The 24,268-nt window shown below is 40.5% G+C and overlaps 1 protein-coding gene across 4 annotated transcripts in view; it reads right to left on the bottom strand.

The window, feature by feature from the left end:
• The window catches only part of LOC105466569 (cilia and flagella associated protein 97), a 48,280-nt gene that overhangs the window by 8,863 nt on the left and 15,149 nt on the right, over positions 1-24,268 (bottom strand). For all 4 annotated transcript variants that reach the window (XM_071092752.1, XM_011715606.2, XM_011715608.3 and 1 more), the window contains exons 2-3: positions 23,160-24,220; positions 7,950-8,215 (exon numbers count right to left, since the gene is read on the bottom strand). In XM_071092752.1, the coding sequence (XP_070948853.1) occupies positions 7,950-8,215; positions 23,160-24,204 (1,311 nt within the window). In that variant the 5' untranslated portion in view covers positions 24,205-24,220. The remainder of the gene's footprint in view (positions 1-7,949; positions 8,216-23,159; positions 24,221-24,268) is intronic.

Here is a 24,268-nt window from a genome sequence, read left to right as displayed (position 1 = left end):
CTCAGGAGGCTGAGGCATGAGAATCACCTAAACCCGGAAGGTGGAGGTTGCAGTGAGCCGAGACTGTGCCACTGCACTCCAGCCTGGGTGACAGAGTGAGACTCCTTCTCAAAAAAAAAAAAAAAAGAACTTATTAAAATTAGTGATATTGTTAATACTGCTGTATTTTCTAGTTGTCTGACATGCAACAACAGTATTATCTTCCAGCTAAGTTTTAAAGTACATGATAGTTAGGGGAGTATTTTATATTCCTTCTTTTTTTTTTTTGAGATGGAGTCTCGCTCTGTCGCCCAGGCTGGGGTGCAGTGGCCGGATCTCAGCTTACTGCAAGCTCCGCCTCCCGGGTTTACGCCATTCTCCTGCCTCAGCCTCCCGAGTAGCTGGGACTACAGGCGTCTGCCACCTTGCCCTGCTAGTTTTTTTTTGTATTTTTTAGTAGACGGGGTTTCACTGTGTTAGCCAGGATGGTCTCAATCTCCTGACCTCATGATCCACCCGTCTCGGCCTTATATTCCTTCTTTACATTGCTCCTAACAGACATTAAATATTTAATGGATTAAAAAACAATAAGAATGGTAATGTATGGTTTACAAAATCTTAGAACTGCCACTCAAATCAGGTTCTAATAATGAATCCCAAAAGAGTTCGTCCGCATTTTTTTTTTTAGAAACTGCATTTTTTGGCTGGGTGCAGTGGCTCACGCCTGCGATCCCAGCACTTTGGGAGGCCGAGGCAGGCAGATCATCTGAGGTCAGGAGTTTGAGACCAGCCTGGCCAACATGGCGAAATCCCATCTCTACTAAAAATGCAAAAATTAGTGGGGCATTGTACAAAAATACAAAAATTAGTGGGCACCTGTAATCCCAGCTACTCGGGAGGCTGAGGCAGGAGAATTGCTTGAAACCAGGAGCTGGAGATTGCAGTGAGCCAAGATTGTGCCACTGTACTCCAGCCTGGGCAACAAGAGCAAGACTCTGTCTCAAAAAAAAAAAAAAAAAAAGTGCAATTTTGGGTAATTATATATATTAAGGTAAACAACTTGAAGTTTTGATATATGTATACATGTTGAAATGATCACCCTTGAGCTACTCACACATCCATCATCTCACAGGGTTACCATTTTTATTTACATGTGTGGTGAGAACCCATAAGATCTAGTCTCTTAGCAAATGTCACGTACCCGAGACACAAAGTTCCAGTCGTGCCAGATGAGTAAGTTCTGGAGATCTAATGTACGGCATGTTGACTATAGTTAACAATACTGCATTATATACTTATTGATATGGTCTGACTCTGTGTCCCCACCCAAATCTCATCCCGAATTGGAATCCCCACGTGTGGAGGGGGGACCTGGTAGGAGGTGACTGGATCATGGGGGTGGTTTCCCTATGCTGTTCTCGTGATAGTGATGTAGTTCTCACGAGATCCGAGGCTTAAAAGCGGTAGTTTCCCCTGTGCTCCCTCTCTGTCCTGCCACCATGTAAGACGTGCCTTGTTTCTGCTTTGCCTTCCAGCATGATTCTAAGTTTCCTGAGGCTTCTCCAACCTTGCAGAACTGTCAGTCAATTAAACCTCTTTCGTTTATAAATTACCCAGTCTCAGGTAGTATCTTTATAGCAGTAGGAAAATGAACAAATACACTTGTCCAAATATTTATTTTATAACCAGAATTATTCTCTTCAGAAAAAAAATTAACCTAGCCCATCTTTTGATGTTTAAACAAATTTAAACAAATAAATAATGTCTTAATGATTTCTGCAGCCATTGGCAGACGAGAGTTGCTTTAGTGTTTCTAGAGTGATGAAGCAAAGACCTTGTAAGGACACTAAAAAGTAACAACTGTCCCCCACACAGGGAGAATCAAGACGACTGTTCTCTACATTTCAACAGTGGGAGCCACAGAGTTATCATTAGCTGGCTTTCTTCAATGGAAGGAGATAACAGATCCTAACCAGAAAAGAAGGAAACCCAAATTAAGTACACTATACATTATTTCAAGATCTTAGAACAAAAGTACTGTTAATCAGTAGATTAATATTCATAGTAGGTATGAGACTTGCTATAAATCTTCATTTTTGTGACAATTTATCACAATCTCCCTTTAATTATTCTGTATAAGAATACTCCTATAGTATTCTTATTCTGAAGTTACTCCTATAGGCCAGGCACAGTGGCTCACGCCTGTAATCCTTGCACTTTGGGAAGCTGAGGCGCATGGATCACTTGAGGTCAGGAGTTTGAGACCAGCCTGGCTAACATGGCAATACCATCTCCACTAAAAATACAAAAATTAGCTGGGTGTGGTGGCGTAAGCCTGTAGTCCCAGCTACTCAGGAGGCTGAGGCAGGAGAATCACTTGAACCCAGGAGGTGGAGGTTGCAAGGAGCCAAGATCACATCACTGCACTCCAGCCTGGGTGACAGAGTGAGATCATATAAATAAATAAATAAAATAAAGTTACTCCTGTATACTAGCAGGCAAAGCACAGAAGAGGAGAATTTTATTATTTATTATTTATCTATTTATTTATTGAGATGGAGTTTTGCTCTTGTTGCCCAGGAGAGTATCTTGGCTCACTGCAACCTCTGCTTCCCGGGTTCAAGTGATTCTCCTGCCTCAGCCTCCTGAGTAGGTGGGATTACAGGAGCCCTGGGATTACAGGCACCCACTAAACACGCCTGGCTAATTTTTTGTATTTTTAGTAGAGATGGGTTTCACCATGTTGCCCAGGCTGGTCTCAAATTCCTGACCTCAGGTGATCTACCGGCCCTGGGCTATTTTTCATTGAATGTTTTAAAGAACTGCCTTAGGCCAGGTGTGGTGGCTCACGCCTGTAACCCCAGCACTTTGAGATGCTGAGGCCAGTAGATCACCTGAGGTCAGGAGTTTGAGACCAGTCTGGCCAACATGGTGAAACTCTGTCTCTACTAAAAATACAAAAACTAGCCAGGGGTGGTGGCACATGCCTGTGATCTCAGCTACTCAGGGCGCTGAGGCAGGAGAATAGCTTGAACTCGCAAGGCAGAGGTTGTAGTGAGCCAAGATTGTGCCACTGTACTCCAGCCTGGGTGACAAAGCGAGACCTTGTCTCAAAAAAAAAAAAAAAAAGAAAAAGAACTGCCTTAAGTTTCTAAATTCATACATGCCTTTTATTTTTAAAATAAAATAAAATAAAACACACAAGAACTCCTAACTGGAAAACTTATGCTAACAGCTGCAGAAATCATTAATACATTATTTATTTGTTCGTTTAAATTTTTGTACATGAAAAGATGGGCTAGACGATATTGTCTATTTATTTTCATTCCCCTGAATTTAAAATTTGCTAATAAGCTAGGCGGGGTGTTACACGCTTGTAGTCCCAGCTACTCAGGAGGCTGAGCTGGGAGGATCACTTAAGCCCAGGAATTCAGCCTGGGTAACATCTCCAAAAGCCAACAAAAAACTCCCCCCAAAACAAGAGCAACAAAATAACTAAGGACTATTTTATTTACAAACATAATCTTAGAAAGTAAAAAAAAAAAAGTAAGTTAACTCCATTTAGTTAACTTTAGGCTCCAACCCTGATACTACAGTCCTCTAGGAATCTTACTTCCTCCATAACTTTGCTTGAATTACTTCTCTCCCCTCAACATTCTTTCACACCTGAGGAAACTGACACGCATTCAAAAGAATGAAATAATCTCACTTCTTCCTAAAGGGTAAAGTGAAACCATAAACCAAGTATCTTTAACCACCTCTCCTTCTGCTAAGATTGTTCTTGTGCTCTTTTGGAAAAAAGTTCAAATGAAAAGAAAGAGATATGGTTCAACAAGAATCTTCCTTTCTTTTTTTTTGAGATAGGGTCTTGCTCTGTCACCCAGGCTGAAGGATCACTTGAACGCAGGAGGTGGAGGTGGAGTGATTATGGCTCTCTGCAGCCTTGACCTCCCAGGACCAAGTGATCCTCCTCCTCAGCTTCCGGAGCAGCTGGGATTACAGCCATGCGCCACCACGCCTGGCTAATTTTTTATTTTTTGTAGAGATGGAATCTCACAATGTTGACCATGCTGGTCTTGAACTTCTGGGCTCAGGCAACCCTCCGGCCCTGGCCTCCCAAAATGCTGGGATTACAGGCGTAAGCCACTGTACCTGGCTAAAAATAATATTTCAGAATTCATGAATTAAAAAATTACTCCCCTTTTTACAAGTAATAAAATTCTAATATTATTTAAATTATAATGATCATTGAGGCTTTCTACTGATAAAGTTATCTACTGGATAAAAACACTCTCTATTGGATAAAATTTTCATTTCTCGGAATTTAAAATTTGCTAATAAGCTAGGCTAATAAGCTAGAATAATTTTTATTCCCTTAATTTTTGTTTGGATGCAATGTTTAATGAGAGGAAGGATAGTATCTACCTATTGAAACAAATAATGATGATCTTGAACCTCATCAGAAGGACAGATGAACAGTATGCTTTTAACTGTAGAGCACAGAAGTCAGTTTTATACAATCGTTGCCTTCCTTCTCTATCTTTTCTGCACAACGCTACTTCTTTGTCTGGGATTATTTCCATCTAAATAGCCTCTGAATTGCTAACACACTGATGTAAGAGTGCCAGAACAGAAATGCTTTAGTCATCATGTCTGTTAGCCACCTGAATTGTTCTCTGTCACTGGAGATAGAGCAAATGAAGGAATATAAATCATAAAAAATATAAAGGAATGAATTCTGTTTTGCAGTATATCTAACACAGAAATAACTACAAAAGTGTGTCTGTGTGTGCTGAACACATGCATGTATATTTTAAATATTAACAGTTTAGCAAACAGATTAAAAAGTTTATCAGCCTGGGTGCAGCAGCTCACGCCTGTAATCCCAGCACTTTAGGAGGCTAAGGCGGAAGGATTGCCTGAGGTCAGGAGTCTGAGACCAGTCTGGGCAACAAAGTGAGATCTCATCTCTCCAAAAAAAAAAAAAAAAAGTATCAGCTCACACTTAAAGAGTGAATGTGGCTCTTTTTTTTTTTAAGGTTGAGTATGAGAAGGCTTGAAGTATGGTTAAGACCATACTTCTGGTCAGGAAGGTAATATTTAAGACTGTCAAACAGGCTCAATATAAATAGTTATATTTATATTACAGGCATGAGTCATCAGGCCTGGACTAATAGGATTTTTTAAATAGAAAAATAACCAAAGTCAATGGGTGGAGTGGCTCACGCCTGTAATCGAAGCACTTTGGGAGGCAGAGGAGGATCATGTAGTCAGGAGATTGAGACCATCCTGGCTAACACGGTGAAACCCCATCTCTACTAAAAATACAAAAAATTAGCCGGGTGTGGTGGCATGTGCCTGCAGTCCCAGCTACTCAGGAGGCTGAGGCAGAAGAATCGCTTGAACCTGGGAGGTAGAGGTTGCAGTGAGCTGAGATCGCGCCACTGCACTCCAGCCTGGCAACGAGTGAGACTCCATCTCTAAAAAAAAAAAAAAAAAAGTAAACTCAGGTTCCTTAAAAAGCTAAACACAAAATTACCATATGACCCAGGAATTCTACTCTATGTGTACACCCTAAGGAACTAAAAGCAGGGACATGAACAGATAGTTGCCAATATTCACTTCAGTATTATTCACTGTAGCTTAGGTCTACACCTACAATGGAATAGTATTCAGCCATAAAAAGGAATTAGGTTCTGATACATGCTACAATATAGATGAAACGTGAAAACATTTTAAGTGAAATAAATCAGATATGGTCCTAACTCATATGAAATATTTAGAATAGCTAAATTCATAGAGACAGAAAGTAGACTAGACACCCTCAGATGATAAGCGGGTGGGGAAAGGAGAGCTGTTTAATAAGCACAGCATCTGTATGAAGTGATGAAAACGCTTTAGAAATAGATGGTAGTGACAGTTGCCCAACACTGTGGATACGCTTAATGCCACTGAATTATACACTTAAAAATTGTTAAAGTGACAGTTGCCCAACACTGTGGATATTCTTAATGCCACTGAATTATACACTTAAAAATTGTTAAAATGGCAAATTTTAAGTTATATATACATTACTACAACTTAATAATATACCCAAAATCATTGAATGTGTATACTTTAAATGGGTAATAGTCTGTGAATTATCTCAATAAAGCTGGTTAATAAAAAAGGTAACCCCCAAGCTAGGCAACCTGGATTTGCACCTGGGCTCTGACACTTGCTAGCTGTGTGACCCTGAGTAAGTTCCTGTGCCCCACCCAGTGTCTCTTTTACTCTTCTGTAACTACAGTAACCGTAAGATTGCTATCAGGATTTGCCTGAAACGCCTAACACTTGTAAAATAGTATGCACAATGTAATTGTTGATTAAATGAGATCAGCCCAGAGACAGGTGCGAGAGTGAAAACAAAGGAAGTAATCCCAAATGTTTGCGACATATGGGAATTTCAAATTTCCATGAAACATGAATGAATCTTGAATATTGCGAAGGTGATGTGTGGAGCGCTATCATCTATCTCAGCTCCCACCAACCTCATTTCACCTAGCTTAGTTATCTGTTCCTTGCCACATGCAGGGTAATCCTCTTGAAGAGTTCAAGACTACTAGTTTTTATAAATAGTAATCCTAGCTTCCCAAATCTTGGGGTTAGTATGGTAATAAAGAAATGTACAAAGGAGTTGTTACAAGTTTAGGTAAGCATATGGTTACGTAGGAAAACACTGGTAATGACACATAAGGAGGGTTAATTTTGAAAATCGTCTTAATAATTTTAATAGCTTTCTAAATTATTTTAGCTCAGAGTTTATGTGTTCATTAAGGGTCTAATTCTAGTTTAAGAGACTACCCAGGTTTAAAATCTTGGCTCAGCAGCATACTTAGTAGCTCTGTGCTAAATATTTAACCTGTCTGAGCTCAGTTTTTTCATCGTAAGATGTGGATAAAAATAGTTACCTACTTCAGAGAATTGTTGTCAGGATTCAGTAAGTTAATACTTGGAAGATACTCAGAAAACAATCCCTAGTGTTTAGTAAAAGCTCAGTAAGTATCAGCAATTATTATAAACTAAATCTTATGAAGAAAATATGCTATAATAGTTTTAAATGTGAAGATTTTCAACAGTTCCCATTTTTATTTTCTTAGAATATCAAACTATATGATTTGTAACAATCAATGTTTCATACATTTAAGTAGCAGACTAACAATTTGGCCTATTGGAGATACACTGATCCTTTAAAATAAGTGATACAAAATTTATTTTAGCTTTCCGGGACACAATAAAGTAAAAGAGATTTCACTAGTGACTGAATACTTCACAGAAGAAACACTGTATCTGACCCTTGGATACCACTTCCTGTTCCACTGTAGTGATTTAACTGATCTAGGCAAATAAATAATGGAACTTTCAGTATTTTCCTTTAATGGTCTCCTTCTCTCTCTCTTTTTTATTTTTTTTGTTTTTTTTCTTTTTTTGAGATGGAGTCTGGCTCTGTTGCCCAGGCTGGAGTCCAGTGGTAGAATCTCGGCTCCCTGTAACCTACGCCAGTCGGGTTCAGATGCTCCTCCCACCTCAGCCTCCCAAGTATCTGGGATCACGGGTGTGTGCCACCATGCCCAGTTAATTTCTGCATTTTTGGTAGAGCTGGGGTTTTGCCAGATTGCACAATCTGGTTTCAAACTCCTTGCCTTAAGCAAGCTGCCCACCTCAGCCTCCCAGAGTGCTAGAATTATAGGTGTGACCTATAATTCTATAGGTCTGCATCTGGCCAGTGGTCTCTTAATATATAGTTTCCTGGATAAAAATACATATTGTATCTTCCAGACTTACAGCATATCATATGTTTCATACCACACATACTGTACCTGCTCTTATGTAATGAAGTTTGAATATTTGGCTGTATTTAGGTTTCCTGTAAGCTGGACGTACAAACCAGTGCAAACACATTTTCTTTGATGACTATTTTAGTTACTTACCAAGTTTTCTCTCTCAATCCTTTGTTGTTCCCTCTGTCTGTTGAGAGCACTGTGATATAACTTTGGGGGATGATCAGTTGATCTAGGAATTGTACTTTTGCTTCCTGGCTTTTCCGCCTGTCTTGACAGTTCTTTCAAAAGCCTCTGATTTTCCCGATCGATCTGTCTCACCTCTTCTCTTGTGAAAGAGTAGTTTTTCCCAGGTGCTACTGAAGGTTGATCAAAGTGATGCTTTTGTGGTCCTTTTTTATCTAATTGCAGAAAAGCTACAGAAAAGAACAAAAAAAAGAGAAAATGGTCAAACAAAGTAAGTATGCGGTACATGCTTTTTCTTCCTCCTCCCCTTTCTTTTGAGACAGAGTTTCCCTCTTGTTGCCCAGGCTGGAGGGCAATGGCGCAATCTCAGCTCACTGCAACCTCCCCCTCCTGGGTTCAAACGATTCTCCTGCCTCAGCCTCCAGAGTAGCTGGGATTACAGGCATCTGCCACCACGCCTGGCTAATTTTTGTATTTTTAGTAAGGATGGGGTTTTACCATGTTGGCCAGGCTGGTCTTGAACTCCTGACCTCAGGTGAACCATCCACCTCAGCCTCCTAAAGTGCTGGGATTGCAGGCGTGAGCCACTGTGCCCGGCCCGGTGGTACATGCTTTAACCCTTAAAAATATGTATTCATACATGAAAAAGTATGTATGAAATAATACTAATGACATCTGGATTACGACTTTGTCAGAAAAGATTAGACGTAGCTTAGTATTTTATGCTCACCAGGTTCCTTTTGTAGAGCAAGACTTCTAGATTAATTTATCTATAAGCCCTTTAAAATTCAATTCTAAAGGAAATTAATAGTAAGCTATTTTTCTCTAATGTTTTTTTTTTTTTTTTTGAGACAGGGTCTTGCTCTGTCCCTCAGCCTCCTGAGTAGCTGGGATTAGAGGCATCCGCCACCAAGCCCAGCTAATTTTTGTATTTTTAGTAGAGATGGGAGCTTCATCATGTTGGCCAGACTGGTCTTGAACTCCTGACCTCAGGTGATCCACCCACCTCGACCCCGCAAAGTGCTGGGATTACAGACATGAGCCACTGCACCAGGCTGAAGGGTGGGTTTTGATCAAAGGGTGGCATGAAGCACATTTTCTAGGATGATGGAAATGTTCTCTGTTTTATATTAGTTACTGCTGCTCTGCTAACACATCACCACAAAACTTAGTTGTGTGAAGCAGCAGCCTGCAAAGACTCAAAGGCCAGGATCAAAGTGCCTAACCATGGCACAGGAAATGAGGTGCTCCTGGAACAAACTTAGTACCAGCTTCGGGACCTGCTTTGGGACCTGGTGGCCAGCACAGCTGCAAGGGCCTAGAGAAGGCTGTTGATGAAGTCTCAGACGATGAAATGGCAAAATGTTTAGCAACACTGTGCTTGTGTTAAGGGAAATGGAAAAACTAACAACTGCACTGGTAGATCTGGCCGAGCAGAGCTCCAAGCAGAATGCTGAAGGTACCAGTGGTCTACTTTACCCACAATAAGAACGGACAAAGAGAGGTGAACTAAAAAAATAATAAAAGAACTGGCCAGTTTTCAAACAAAATTTACAAAGAATATAAAAGAGCCAAGACTTACGGGGTTTAAAAGTAAAACTGTGCCTCATCCCTAGCCTTTCCCAGGAGATTCTCAAAGTACTCAAAGAGCTGTAGCTAAGAAACCACATCTGAGGAATCTCAGCTGCAGCTGGACATGATTTACATCCCAGATCTCCAGGTAGGCGCATCTGTGGAAAGGGCGAATGCATTTTTGCATATGGGAAGAATGTTAATAAATCTGTGGCCAGAAGTTGGACTGAAGAGATTTTAAAATATCAAATATTTAAATTGAGGATTATTATAATTTACAGTATTTGACACTCCTCCCATTAAGAAGTAGGGGTTTATGCCCTTTTGCGTTAAATCTGGGAGGGTTTATGACCATTTCAACCAATAGAGCATGAAAGAAATGATGCTATGTGACTTTTGAGGCTAGGTCATAAAAGGCAGTGAGGTTTCTGCCTTGTTTCCTGGAACACACGTGCTTAGAATCCTGAGCCACCATGAAAGAAGTCCAACTACCCTAAGGCTGACACATGAGGAGCCAGGCCACATGCAGAACCCCATGTGGGCCCTTGGGTTCTGGTCTTCAGGTTGTACCAAGCCCAGGCACCTGATGTGAGTACACAGCACCTGGTTGACTGTAGTCCTAGTCACTGAATCACCTCTACCTTTGGGTCTCTCTATTCCCTAAGTGTTGGGGTAATCTGTCACGTAGCAGTAGTAACTGATTAGTTCATCACTTTTAAAAAATCATTGTGTGACAAAATACCTGTGGCCAAGAGCATCCCACGAGCAGATGCAAGTTTTTGTTGTTACTGGTTAAAATTGATTATCAATGCTTCCATGGTGATGTGGCTTCCCAAATGTTATTTTCCAGTTCTGTTTTGCCTTTATCACACATTTCAAATCAATGACTTTTATCTTTTTGGTGTATCTGACCATTTACTAATGTAAAACACCCTTCTCTATCTCTTTTAGTGATTTTCACATCTTGAGTTCTATTTTGTATATTAATAGATTGGTAAGTTTTATTTTCTCCTTGTTAAAGGAGATATGCCTGGCATATATTTTTCTAGCCCTTATTTTCATTCTTCCTATACTATTTTAAATACTTTTTAAGGCTGAATTTTGTTTACTTTTTTCCCAATTCTGTTGGCATATATTGAGCACTCATATTTAGCATAACAGAAACCCTATCAGACAGGGCTAGTGTTTTATTTTTTTATTGTGGCAAAATACATGGAACACAAAATTTACCACATTAACCATTTGTAAGTATACAGTTCAGTGGTACTGAATATATTCATATTGTGTAACCATCACCACCAACCATTTCCAAAACTCCTTCCATTGTGTAAAACAAATTCTGTATCCATTAAACACTAACTCCCCATTGCTCCCTTCCCTTAGCCTCTGGAAGCCACCATTCTTTGTCTCTATAATTTCAACCACTCCAAGCATCTGATATAATCATACAGCACTTGTCTTTTTGAGACTGCCTTATTTCACTCAGCATCATGTCCTCAAGGTTCACCCATGTAGCATTATGTCAGAATTTCCTTCATTTTTAAGGCTAATACTTCTGGGTTTTTTTAATGTGCTCTGATAGTATCTTCTGATAAGTTAAAATCACCCAGCCACCCACTTGCATTGTTTGCACTCTTTTTCTGTGATCTTTAACCAAAGTTTTGTTACTGTTTTTTCTCATTCTTTTCTATTTTGGAAGACTGACTGAGTTTAAAATTTTTTTCTCTAAGATTTCCTCCAAAAGTTTGCAGCATTATGAATAGTCTGATCACCTATTCTAATTCCATTCCCCTAGACCTCAGGACCCCTTAACACCCTCCTAAAGACTGAGGACCCCAAAGAATGTGTATGTGGGTTACATTTACCAATAGTTACCATGCTAGAAATTAAGTGTTTTAAAGCTATTAATTCCTCTAAAAATAATAAACCAATTATATGTGAACATAACATTTTTATTTTTAAAAGCCAGCGAGTGGCAGAGTTTAATGGTTTTGCAAGTCTTTAATGCCTGGCTTAAAACCTTGTCTCTGCAGACTTTTGTCTGCAGACAAAAATACTACAAAAATACAAAAATTAGCTAGGCATGGTGGCACATGCCTGTAATCCCAGTTACTGGGGAGGCTGAGGCATGAGAATTGCTTGAACCCGGGAGGTGCAGGTTGCAGTGAGCAGAGATCACACTACTGCACTCCAGCCTGCGCAACAGAGTGAGACTCTGTCTCAAAAAAATAAAAATAAATATTAATAAATATATAAAAAGCAAATTAAGGCATAGTCATAGTCTTTTTTTTTTTTTTTTTTTTTTTTTGAGACAGAGTTTTGCTGTTGTTGCCCAGGCTGGAGTGCAATGGTGTGATCTCGGCTCACTGCAACCTCTGCTTCCCAGGTTCAAGCGATTCTCCTGCCTCAGCCTCCCTAGTAGCTGGGATTACAAGCATGTGCCACCACGCCCAGCTAATTTTGTATTTTTAGTAGAGACGGGGTTTCTCCATGTTGGTCAGCCTGGTCTCGAACTCCCGACCTCAGGTGATCCTCCCACCTCACCTCCCAAAGTGCTGGGATTACAGGGATGAGCCACCGTGCCAGCCGGGATAGTCTTGTTAGTGAAAACAGTTTTGTCCTTGAAGATCCTAAAATCATCAAGCTTGCTCTTTTAAGACTCTGAAGTATTACACTCTTCAGCTATGAGTCTGGTGCCTCTCTGTTGGCTTTTGCTTTTCTTAAATGTTTGGCAATACTTGGTAGTGTGTTGGGGGTATTGAGATTTCCTGCAGTTTGCCAGGAAGAAAGGATAAAATGTGCTGCCAGGCAGGACGTGCTGATAGCTAATCTCAGTATGGGCATCTCCTTTCTTACAGAGCATAACAGGGTCTGTATCTTCCCCTTAAACAAGGCACTTCAATCCCTCACACATTGGTATCATTTTAGCAAAAAATTTAACCAGTTTCTTTGCTCACCAATGCTTCTTTAATCCCATTTCTTATATTTATTTTTCTTCTCAAAATACATCCTGTAGTGATTATTTCATAGTTTATATAGTAGATTTTGAGGTAACGTATTTCTAAAATGTTTTAAATTTTGCTGTTTCAGATTCTTTTTAAAGAGACCTAATTTTACCTACACAAAATAGGAAACATACCTTCGAATCTAGTGTGGTCAACTTCTTCAATGCTCTCCAAATAGGTGAGATTCATGCCATAACTTGATGTCTAAACTTCTGTTTACTACTCCATTTGTTTAATGCCCTCTCTGCCTATTCAGGGATTTACAGCTCAAGATCAAAGATCTAATTCCAACCATTTTTTGACATTTACATAGCAAAGGCAGCTTTGCACGGAGGTGGAAAATTCCCCAACTCAGCCACCCTTGAGCTTTGAGGTTGAATATTCAGAAATTCGACTAATCTTTCAAGATCCACTTTAAAGTCCCGTATCTAATACTGCCAGTCTGCAACGATCTTCCCTTCTTCCACTATTTCTCACAGAACCTGAAGAACTCTGAAGTTAGAATGGACCCTAGCAACATGTATCAACAATCTCCTCCCACAAATAGAGTGTCTGAAGCTCAGAACAGTTGCTGGCTTGTTTGTGATCACGTCGCTAACACCCAGAAGCCTAAATTTTATTCCACTTTCAAAACTGTCTTTACCTTGGTTCAATACTGTTTCATCATTCCATGCCCTATACTGGTAGATTTAATTTTACATTCTTTTATTAATCTTTGTTTCATAGGTTTAATATTTTATAGTTCAAATTTCTATTTCATAAACAACAAAAGGGCTGGGCGTGGTGGCTCACACCTGTAATCCCAACACTTTGGGAGGCTAAGACAGGCGGATCACCTGAGGTCAGGAGTTCACGACCAGCCTGGCCAATAAGATGAAACTCCATCTCTACTAAAAATACAAAAATTAGCTGGGCGTGGTGGTACGTGCCTGTAATCCCAGCAACTCAGGAGGCTGAGGCAGGAGAATCGCTTGAACCCGGGAGGTGGAGGCTGCAGTGAGCCTAGATTGCGCCACTGCACTCAAGCCTGGGTGACAGAGCGAGACTCTGCCTCAAAAAAAAAAAAAAAAAAGTTCTTTTAAACCAATAAATGTTGATGTGGTTGGCTATAGGTATCCTTCATTGTCTGAACGCTCACCTAATATGGCTGTTAATTTGCAAATTTTTTACTCAGTATTCACTAGCAGTAAACTGGTTTACCGAACCTCTGTACTGAAGTCCGTGAAAATGTTTAAACTGAAAAGATGCAGAGAGTATGCTGCATTCCTGCCTCAGCCGTGCTCTGACAGGCTCACGTGTCGTCTTCACCATTATCCTCCCCACACTAAGTGGATTTACGTTCCAGGAAGTGGAAAAGGCAGTGAAGAAATCAGGTAAACCAAAGCAGCCTAGAAAAGCTTAGTTAGTAGAAGTTAGAAGTGATAAAGTATATTTAGAGATGAATGCAGAAAAGGCACCAGCCTGGCTCTGCATACATATCCACCTACCGTGACCACAGTTGCAGTTATACGGTGGAAAATAAAGAAAACATAGGAAAAGAATTTTGGATCTGAAATGCTTCACTGTGTAAATCGAGCATGAATAATTTTGAAAAATGATGGCCATACCTTATGTAATACTGACAAAGTCATAATTAGTGTTTAAAATGCTTTATTATTATAAAGAATCCTTGGTGGATTTTTATGTTATGGACTCCAATAACAGATGTACCAACTGGCAAAATGCCATGTTTGTTCCCGTGCCTTAAAAAGCCCCGAGCGCCACCTGCTGGCAAATCTCTTCTATGCACTACTATGAATAAAGCTTCCCTTCTACATTTTAGCTCAGCATCTGTGTTCAATGTTTTTCAACAGTATTTCAATTTAATTATAACTGGGGAACTGTTCAGAGTTTGGGGTAGGATTCTTATTTAAAAGTTAAAAAGATTTAGGTTCTCTATATCCAATTAAGTTTCAGAAATGGGTTAGATAGGAAGAGTGAAGAATGCTTTATTTTCAATAGAACCAAATAGTTTACTGTCTCGATATTCAGTCCAAGGTCCCTAGATCTGCAGCACGGGTATCACCAGTAGGAGTTGGTTAGAAATGCCGATTTAGCTCTTACCTTAGTTTTACTGAACCTGAATCTGCATTTTAACAGTATCCCTGGCTTAACCGTCTGCATACTGAAGTTTGAGAAGCTCTGTTGGACAAAGTTGGCTGCCCAATTACTGTACATCTATTGTCCTCCTACTTCACAGATCCCTGGCTTCCAGGATGAGCCTGCTTGGCCCCGGATAATCCCATTTCCCTACCAACGACTGGTTCGGGAATGGAAGTGTAACCAGTTCTGGACAAGGAGACCTAAGTGGAAGCTAACTGGGCCACATTTCTTTAAGAAGTTTTCTCCATTCCAAGAGTCAGAGAAGAGACAATGTCTCTTCCTCGGGACACTGCTGTGTCTGAAGGTGGACACTGTTGTGTCTGAAGGTGGACACTGCTGTGTCTGAAGGTGGACACTGCTGTGTCTGAAGGTGGACACCGTTGTGTCTGAAGGTGGACACTGCTGTGTCTGAAGGTGGACACCGTTGTGTCTGAAGGTGGACACTGCTGTGTCTGAAGGTGGACACTGCTGTGTCTGAAGGTGGACACTGCTGTGTCTGAAGGTGGACACTGCGGTGTCTGAAGGTGAACACTGAGAACAGCTGCAGACATCTCCTAGCAGCCTGAGAATGAAGCCAACACCAGGGCTGGAGGAACAGTGCTAGAAAGTAGGTTCCTGATGACGTTTTGAGCCACTCAGTCAACCCTGAAGCCTATTCTATCTTTGGGCGGCCTGTTATATGAGAAACATTGTTTCATTCAGAATTTCTTTCTTGTATTCAAAATCCTGGATAATCACTGATGACCCTGAACAAAAAGCCCAGAAATCAGACTATTTTCTATTAGACGGTTTTTTAAAACTTGACAATTCTAAGAGTCCAGTGTTTCCTTCCTGTAAGAAGCTTTTTTTGATTGGCTGAAACAATACCTTCCTTTTGTATGCTCGTTTTTTATGCTCTTTCCTAGGGTACAGTGGGGTTTATAATCTGTGGGATCAAATAGTACTTACAACATTTTAAAAAATGGAAGTGTCCCCTTAAAAATAAAAATTATGATTTAGTCAAACAAGCCCATATTTAAAAAATAAAGCCCACTAGACATATTAAACATTTTAATTTATCTTCTAGAACATTTCTCTCTTCAATCCATTTTTTAACCTAATCTTATAAGAACAATATTTTTTAATGCCAAACAATAGGCTGCTACTTTTTAACACATTTCCCATGTGCCCCAAGAAATGAGTGCTGGCAGTGAGCTGCACCTTTTTTTTCTGAACGGGAAATGGGTTCAACACACAGAAATCACAGTAAGAATTATGAAGGAAGAGCAATGCAGCAATAGAAGTTTGACGCACAAGAAAAAAACCAAATATATCAAGATATATGTTATTACACAATATTAGTGAACAATCTGCATTATCTCATGAAATTTTATGATTTAATTTCAACCACTATCCAATTTTTGCATTACAAATATAATCTTAAAGAACAACTCTGGGCCGGGCGCGGTGGCTCAAGCCTGTAATCCCAGCACTTTGGGAGGCTGAGATGGGCGGATCACGAGGTCAGGAGATCGAGACCATCCTGGCTAACACGGTGAAACCCCGTCTCTACTAAAAAATACAAAAAACTAGCCGGGCGAAGTGGCGGGTGCCTGTAGTCCCAGCTACTCGGGAGGCTGAGGCAGGAGAATGGCGTGAACCCGAGAGGAGGAGCTTGCAGTGAGCTGAGATCCGGCCACTGCACTCCAGCCTGGGTGACAGAGCAAGACTCCGTCTCAAAAAAAAAAAAAAAAAAAAAAGAACAACTCTATCACTTCGAGGAAAACAGTTGACAGTATTTGTTACCAATAATAAAATTTGAGCTTTTTAGCAAAAAATAGTATTTTAGGTAAACTTGTATCTGCCACCATGAGTTTGACAGCTTCTCAAGAGCTTTCTGATGAGGCTGGTAGTGATATGAACAACTATGATTTCTATATAATGTATTCTGAAATTTACCAACTTTTTTTTTTTTTTGAGACAGTGTCTTGCTCTGTCTCCTAGATTGGAATGGAGTAGCATGATCTCAGTTCACTGCAACCTCCAACTCTCTGGCTCAAGTGATCCTCCTATCTCAACCTCCCCCAGTAGCTGAGACTACAGAATCATACACCACCATGCCTAGGTAATTTTTGTATTTTTTGTAGAGACAGGGTTTCATCATGTTGCTCAGGCTGGTCTCAAACTCCTGGGCCCAAGTGATCTGCCTACCTCTGCCTCCCAAAGTGCTGGGATGACAGGCATAGCCACTGTGCCTGGCCTGCCAACATCTGTAAGCTCAGTGAAACAATATTTTTCAAATACCCAATATGTCACATTACAAAACCATGCATAAGTAAAATATACATTAAAACTCAATCAAGAAATATCAATATGTTAGACCAATGGAACAGAACACAGTCCTCAGAAATAATACCACACATCTACAGCCATCTGATCTTTGACAAACCTGACAAAAACAAGAAATGGGGAAAGGATTCCCTATTTAATAAATGGTGCTGGAAAAATTGGCTAGCCATAAGTAGAAAGCTGAAACTGGATCCTTTCCTTACTCCTTATACGAAAATTAATTCAAGATGGATTAGAGACTTAAATGTTAGACTTAATACCATAAAAACCCTAGAAGAAAACCTAGGTAATACCATTCAGGACATAGGCATGGCCAAGGACTTCATGTCTAAAACACCAAAAGCAACGGCAACAAAAGCCAAAATTGACAAATGGGATCTAATTAAACTAAAGAGCTTCTGCACAGCAAAAGAAACTACCATCAGAGTGAACAGGCAACCTACAGAATGGGAGAAAATTTTTGCAATCTACCCATCTGACAAAGGGCTAATATCCAGAACCTACAAAGAACTCAAACAAATTTACAAGAAAAAAACAAACAACCCCATCAAAAAGTGGGCAAAGGATATGAACAGACATTTCTCAAAAGAAGACATGCATACAGCCAACAGACACATGAAAAAATGTTCGTCATCACTGGCCATCAGAGAAATGCAAATCAAAACCACAATGAGATACCATCTCACACCAGTTAGAATGGCAATCATTAAAAAGTCAGGAAACAACAGGTGCTGGAGAGGATGTGGAGAAATAGGAACACTTTTACACTGTTGGTGGGATTGTAAACTAGTTCAACCATTATGGAAAACAGTATGGCAATTCCTCAAGGATCTAGAACTACAAGTACCATATGACCCAGCCATCCCATTACTGGGTATATACCCAAAGGATTATAAATCATGCTGCTATAAAGACACATGCACACATATGTTCATTGCAGCACTATTCACAATAGCAAAGACTTGGAATCAACCCAAGTGTCCATCAGTGACAGATTGGATTAAGAAAATGTGGCACATATACACCATGGAATACTATGCAGCCATAAAAAAGGATGAGTTTGTGTCCTTTGTAGGGACATGGATGCAGTTGGAAACCATCATTCTCAGCAAACTATCGCAAGAACAGAAAACCAAACACTGCATGTTCTCACTCATAGGTGGGAACTGAACAATGAGATCACTTGGACTCGGGAAGGGGAACATCACACACTGGGGCCTATCATGGGGAGGGGGGAGGGGGGAGGGATTGCATTGGGAGTTATACCTGATGTAAATGATGAGTTGATGGGTGCAGCACACCAACACAGCACAAGTATACATATGTAACAAACCTGCACATTATGCACATGTACCCTAGAACTTAAAGTATAATAGTAAAAAAAAAAAAAGAGAAATATCAATATGTTTTAATGTAACAGACTCTGAAATTCACAATTAAAAGTTAATTGAGATTAATTTCAGATTTCACATTGCAACATCTAAGAAACTACTGCTTGTGAGCTGGGCGAGGTGGCTTACACATGTAATCCCAGCACTTTGAGAGGCCAAGGCAGGCAGATCACCTGAGGTCAGGAGTTCCAGACCAGCCTGACCAACATGGTGAAACCCCATCTCTACTAAAAATACAAAAATTACCCGGGTGTGGTGGAGGGCAGCTGTAATCCCAGCTACTCGGGAGGCTGAGGCGGGAGAATCGCTTCAACCTGGGAGGCAGAGGTTGCAGTGAGCCGAGCTCGCACCACTGCACTGCAGCCTGGGCGACAGAGTGAGACTGTCTCAAAAAAAAAAAAAAAAAAAAAAAGGAAACAGAAAATACGACTTGTGGTATTAAAAAAAAATCCACAATTAACGGAAAAGGTTATTAAAATACTCCTTCATTTCTGAACCACATTTTGTATATGCCAGATTTTCTATATATCCTTCAGCCAATGATATATAGATTATAATAGATTATAAGCAGAAGGTGATTTGAGAATCCAGCTATGTTCTATTAAACCAGACACTAGTGATTAGCAAAAATCACTGATTTTTTGGACATACAGCTTTTTCATGACATATGTTACTTACATTATATGGCAACTATATAATGAGTTTATTACTACTATTAAACAACTATTTTTAAAATGTTTAATTTCTAATATGGTAAATATTTATGGATATAAGCTATAGCCTATATAAACAAAAGCTCTTCAGAATCCTCAATAACTTTTCCGAATGTAAAAGGGTCCTACGATCAAAATGTTTAAAAGTTGTGTTAGCACACTTGAGGTTGGTGCTGGAAATCCAGAGCAGCAGGAGACAGCTGCAGCCTGCTGTCTATCAACCCAATGAAGCATCCACCTAGCGAATCGTATGCTCTAGCTTAATTAATGAACACACAGACTGGGAAGTGGCCATAAGAATTAGAAGAAAAAAGTGAAAATTGTTACCCCAGATGGCTTGATTAAAAATTAGAGATTTTACCCAGGGGAGAATATTCATCAAACTTCTTAAAGATTGTAATGCAGAAGGATGCAGACTTTTTCTATGTATTTCAGATGGCAAATTTAACAGGAATGGGCAACTGTTACAAAAGCAAATTTCCCCGAAACATACGAAATACATTTCCTAACCAGCAGAGCTGAGCAACAGAAGCTGCTTCCTGACAGTCCCTTCAGTCCACAAATACTGTCTACTATGTGCCTGTATTTGGGAATTCCAACAAGAAATAAGATCCTGCCTTCGTTCACTCCAATGGGACACACGAGCAAACAAACTACACTAATTTCAGGGTCCGGTAACTATCTCGATGGAGGGAAACACGCTTTTGCGACACAGAGAGGTGTGTAAAAGCTCCCAAAGATAGATGCCTAGAAAAAGGCTCTGTGAGGCAGTGGTGTATAAACTGAGAGACTTGAGAAACAGGTAGAAGCAGAGCCCTGTGCAAAGAAAAAGGGCCGCGGCAATGCAAGTGCCCCACCACTGGGAAAAAACCTGGAGTGTCCTTACAACAGTAGCAGCAACAGCAAGTGTGACTGGAGCACAGTAATATGACATCAGGTCCAAAAGGCCAGCAATATCCATACAACGTAGAGCAACGGTTCTCATCAATCTTAACAGCATACTAGACCAAATGCATCGGAATCCCTGTGGGTAGAGCCTGGGCGTCAGTATTTGTTTTAAGAGTTCTCTAGGTGATATTAATGCACTGCCTGGGATGAGAGTCTGTTAGGCAACAATAAGGAATTTAGATATTATTATCATTTTTTTGAGACGGAGTCTCGCTCTGTTGCCAGGCTGGAGTGCAACACGATCTTAGTGCAGTGCAGTGGCACGATCTCTGCTCACTGCAATCTCCGCCTCCCAGGTTCAAGCTATTCTCCTGCCTCAGCCCCCTGAGTAGCTGGGACTATAGGCACCCGCCACCACGCCTGGCTAATTTTTGTATTTTTAGTAGAGACGGGGTTTCACCAGGTTGGCCAGGATGGTTTCGATTTCTTTACCTCATGATCTGCCTGCCTCAGCCTCCCAAAGTGCTGGGATTACAGGCATGAGCACCATGCCCGGCTGATATTATTATTATTTTAATAATAATATATGGGTTTCACTGTGTTGCCTAGGTGGGACTCAAGGGACCCTCTGGCTCTGGCCTCAGCCTTCAAAGTAGCTGGGATTATAGGCATGTGCCGCTATGCCTGGCTTCATATATATATACACACGTAGATACATTTTTTTTTTTTTTTTGAGATGGGAGTCTTGCTCTGTCATCCAGGCTGGAGTGCAGTGGTGCAATCTTAGCTTACTGCAACCTCCACCTCCCAGGCTCAAGCAATTCTCATGCCTCAGCCTCCCGAGTACCTGAGAATACAGGCGTGTGCCACCACGCTCGGCTAATTTTTTGTATTATTTGTAGAGATGGGGTTTTGCCATGTTGGCCAGGCTGCTCCCAAACTCCTGACCTCAAGTGATCTGCCCACCTCCACCTCCAAAGGTGCTGGGATTATAGGTGTGAGCCACCGCTCCTGGCCAGGTATTATTTTAATATAAGAGTAAGTCACTGAAGAGTGGAAACTAGTAGGACCGATTTCCTTTTTTTTTTTTTTTTAATTTACTTTGTAAAAGATCACTTTAGTTCTTTTGGGAGGAATTGAGGGCATGAATAGAAAACTCTTTAATGCTGAAAGTTCTAAGAGGCTGAATAAGCGTTTATTAGGAAAGATTTATGGGATGGAGGCTTAGCCACTAGATGGTGATGGCCAACACTAAGAGTGTGATTTTTCAGAGACTCTAAACAATCAACAGGTACAATCAGAGAAAGGGGGAAAAAATGCCTACAAAAGTGCCAGATGCAGTGGCATGCACCATAACCCCAGCCCTTTGGGAGGCTGTGGTAGGAGGTTTGCTTGAGGCCAGGAGTTCGAGGCAGCCTGTGCAACATAGTAAAACCTCATCTCTACAAAAATAAAAAATATTAGCCAGGTGTGGTGGGGCATGACTGTGGTCCTAGGTACTCAGGAAGCTGAGGCAGGAGGATTACTTAAGCCCAGGAGGTCAAGGCTGCAGTGAGCTGTGGTCATGTGACTTCACCCCAGCCTGGACGACAAAGACCTTGTCTCAAAAACAAAAAACAAAACCTACAAAAGAGGGAACATCAAGTGTGAACTGCTCCTAAATACACTTTGTCAATTTGACCGTGTTCTACTAACAAGGTATTTATGCCCTTACATTGCTACCATATGTAATTTATCTAGCTAAAGACTTTAACATTTCTTTTTTTTTCTTTTTTTTTTTTGAGACGGAGTCTCGCTCTGTCGCCCAGGCTGGAGTGCAGTGGCCAGATCTCAGCTCACTGCAAGCTCCGCCTCCCGGGTTCCCGCCATTCTCCTGCCTCGGCCTCCCGAGTAGCTGGGACCACAGGCGCCGCCACCTCGCCCGGCTAATTTTTTTTTTGTGTGTTTTTAGTAGAGACGGGGTTTCGCCATGTTAGCCAGGATGGTCTCGATCTCCTGACCTTGTGATCCGCCCGTCTCGGCCTCCCAAAGTGCTGGGATTACAGGCTTGAGCCACGGCGCCTGGCCAGACTTTAACATTTCAAACAAAGGAAGAGAATTCTATTTACAATTTAAAAACTTTATCATCAACTGACCTAAAACCTACCCAGTGTTATTAGTTCTATTAACTAGTCCAAAGATAAAACTTTGAAATTGCTTTTATTTGAACTGGAAAATTGTTACTTTCAAACTAAATATAAATAATAATAAATTGATACAGAAACAAAGCAAAAAGACTATTCTAGTTCAAAAATACCTCATATCTTAAAGCAACTTAATGTTTTTCATCAATTTGGTAATTATTTGTAAGTAATGCTCTTTAGCCTCTAACTTAAAAGTCTAAAGAGTCCTCTTTAGTTTGCTCTGAGTTCTCTCATTTGCCAGCATTCTTGCCGCTGTCCCTGATATGAGGACACCACATCGGGTGTTAGCCTGAGCGCTGCTGCCTGTCGTGCAGAAGAAAGCGAAACATGCCTGTGTCTCTATCGCAAGCAGAAAAACATCTAGCTCCCCTTCTCTCATTTATCTTATCCACCTGTTTTCTTTAGGCATTGTGAGTTTGTAAGGCACTAAAATAAAATATGTATTATACAAATACAAACTACTATACCAAATAATACAAATGATATTCCAGATATTTTTATGGTAAAATACAGTATTTAGTAAAGTTACTATCAATTATTCCCAGCAATAAAAAATATCGGCCGGGCGCGGTGTCTCAAGCCTGTAATCCCAGCACTTTGGGAGGCCGAGACTGGCGGATCACGAGGTCAGGAGATCGAGACCATCCTGGCTAACACGGTGAAACCCCGTCTCTACTAAAAAATACAAAAAACTAGCCGGGCGAAGTGGCAGGCGCCTGTAATCCCAGCTACTCGGGAGGCTGAGGCAGGAGAATGGCTAAACCCGGGAGGCGGAGCTTGCAGTGAGCTGAGATCCGGCCACTGCACTCCAGCCTGGGCGACAGAGCGAGACTCCGTCTCAAAAAAAAAAAAAAAAAAAAAAATCTACTAGAACAATCAATGCAAATTCATAGCATTTAATATTTATGCTCCATATGTAAATACACATACTTTAAGAGGAAAAGAAAATTACCTTTCAAAAGATGGTTCAGATCCATTGTGTCATGTAAGACTTTTTGTTTATGTCTGTGCTCCAAACTGGAGTCTAACACTGAAGACGACTTTGAGGACAGACCAGGCTCATGTTTTTCTTTCCCTTTTTTGGCTGATTTCAAATATTTTGAATTATTTTTCAAATCCTCAACATCTTCATATATTTCTTGGCTCACATTTTCTTGCTTTTCAACTTTCACTTTTTGATCATTTGCTATGCCCAGTTCAAAAGACTGAAGAGGGCTAATGTCTGGAGTTGATAAGGGACTTACGTCGGTCACAGTATCTTCAGACTCCTCAGGGTAGTGGCCACATTTTGGTGTCATACTTGAAGGCTGTGTTTCTGTCGATTTTATTTCTGATTTATACTTCTGTTTTGGTGACAGGAGGGTTACACCAGATACATGTTTCTTGGATGATGGAGATGAATCAGATAGATGGCTATCAGACCCTGCATCTAAACAATCTGTGCTTGAACTTGAAGATGAGGAAGATAAAGAGGAGGAGGAAGAGGAGCTAACTTTGCAATACTTTTTCCTTACGCTTTTTTTAACGTTGGTAGATGGTTTGGTGGACTTGGACTTGGCATGGTATTTCTTCCCATCATCACTGCTTTCCTCTCCATCTGTGTAGTAATCATCTTCACCTTCTTTTACAATTTTGGGAATTCTACTTGGAATGGACACATGTATTTTAAGTCCTGTTGTAACATCACACAATTTTTTTGATCTTGAAGAGGCTGGCAATGAGAAAGAACTTACAGTTTGTGTAACATCGTTCTCTACAGGGTGTTCTGGGGGAAGTTTCAGGTTTCTTTCATTTCCCTTCTCAGTAAGATAATTTTCTGTTGTTTGCATTCCAGTGTTCGAGTTCACATTTTTTGTATCTTTATCTGTTCTTTCCTTCAGGTCATCATTTTGCTTGTCAAAAACTGAGTTAGTTTCACATTTCTTTCCTTCTTCAAAGTCACTGTCAAAGAAAGAATGGTCGACTTCACCTTCTAATATATCTCCAAACTGATCCATGATGGCAAAAATATATCTGCAAAAAAAAAAAAAAGGTAAACATCAGACTAAAGAGTGATTTCCA

This window comes from Macaca nemestrina, chromosome 3, assembly GCF_043159975.1.
Source record: "Macaca nemestrina isolate mMacNem1 chromosome 3, mMacNem.hap1, whole genome shotgun sequence".
Lineage (NCBI taxonomy): Eukaryota > Metazoa > Chordata > Mammalia > Primates > Cercopithecidae > Macaca > Macaca nemestrina.
Note: the sequence above shows the minus strand (reverse complement) of the source record. Positions and strands in the feature narration are given on the sequence as shown.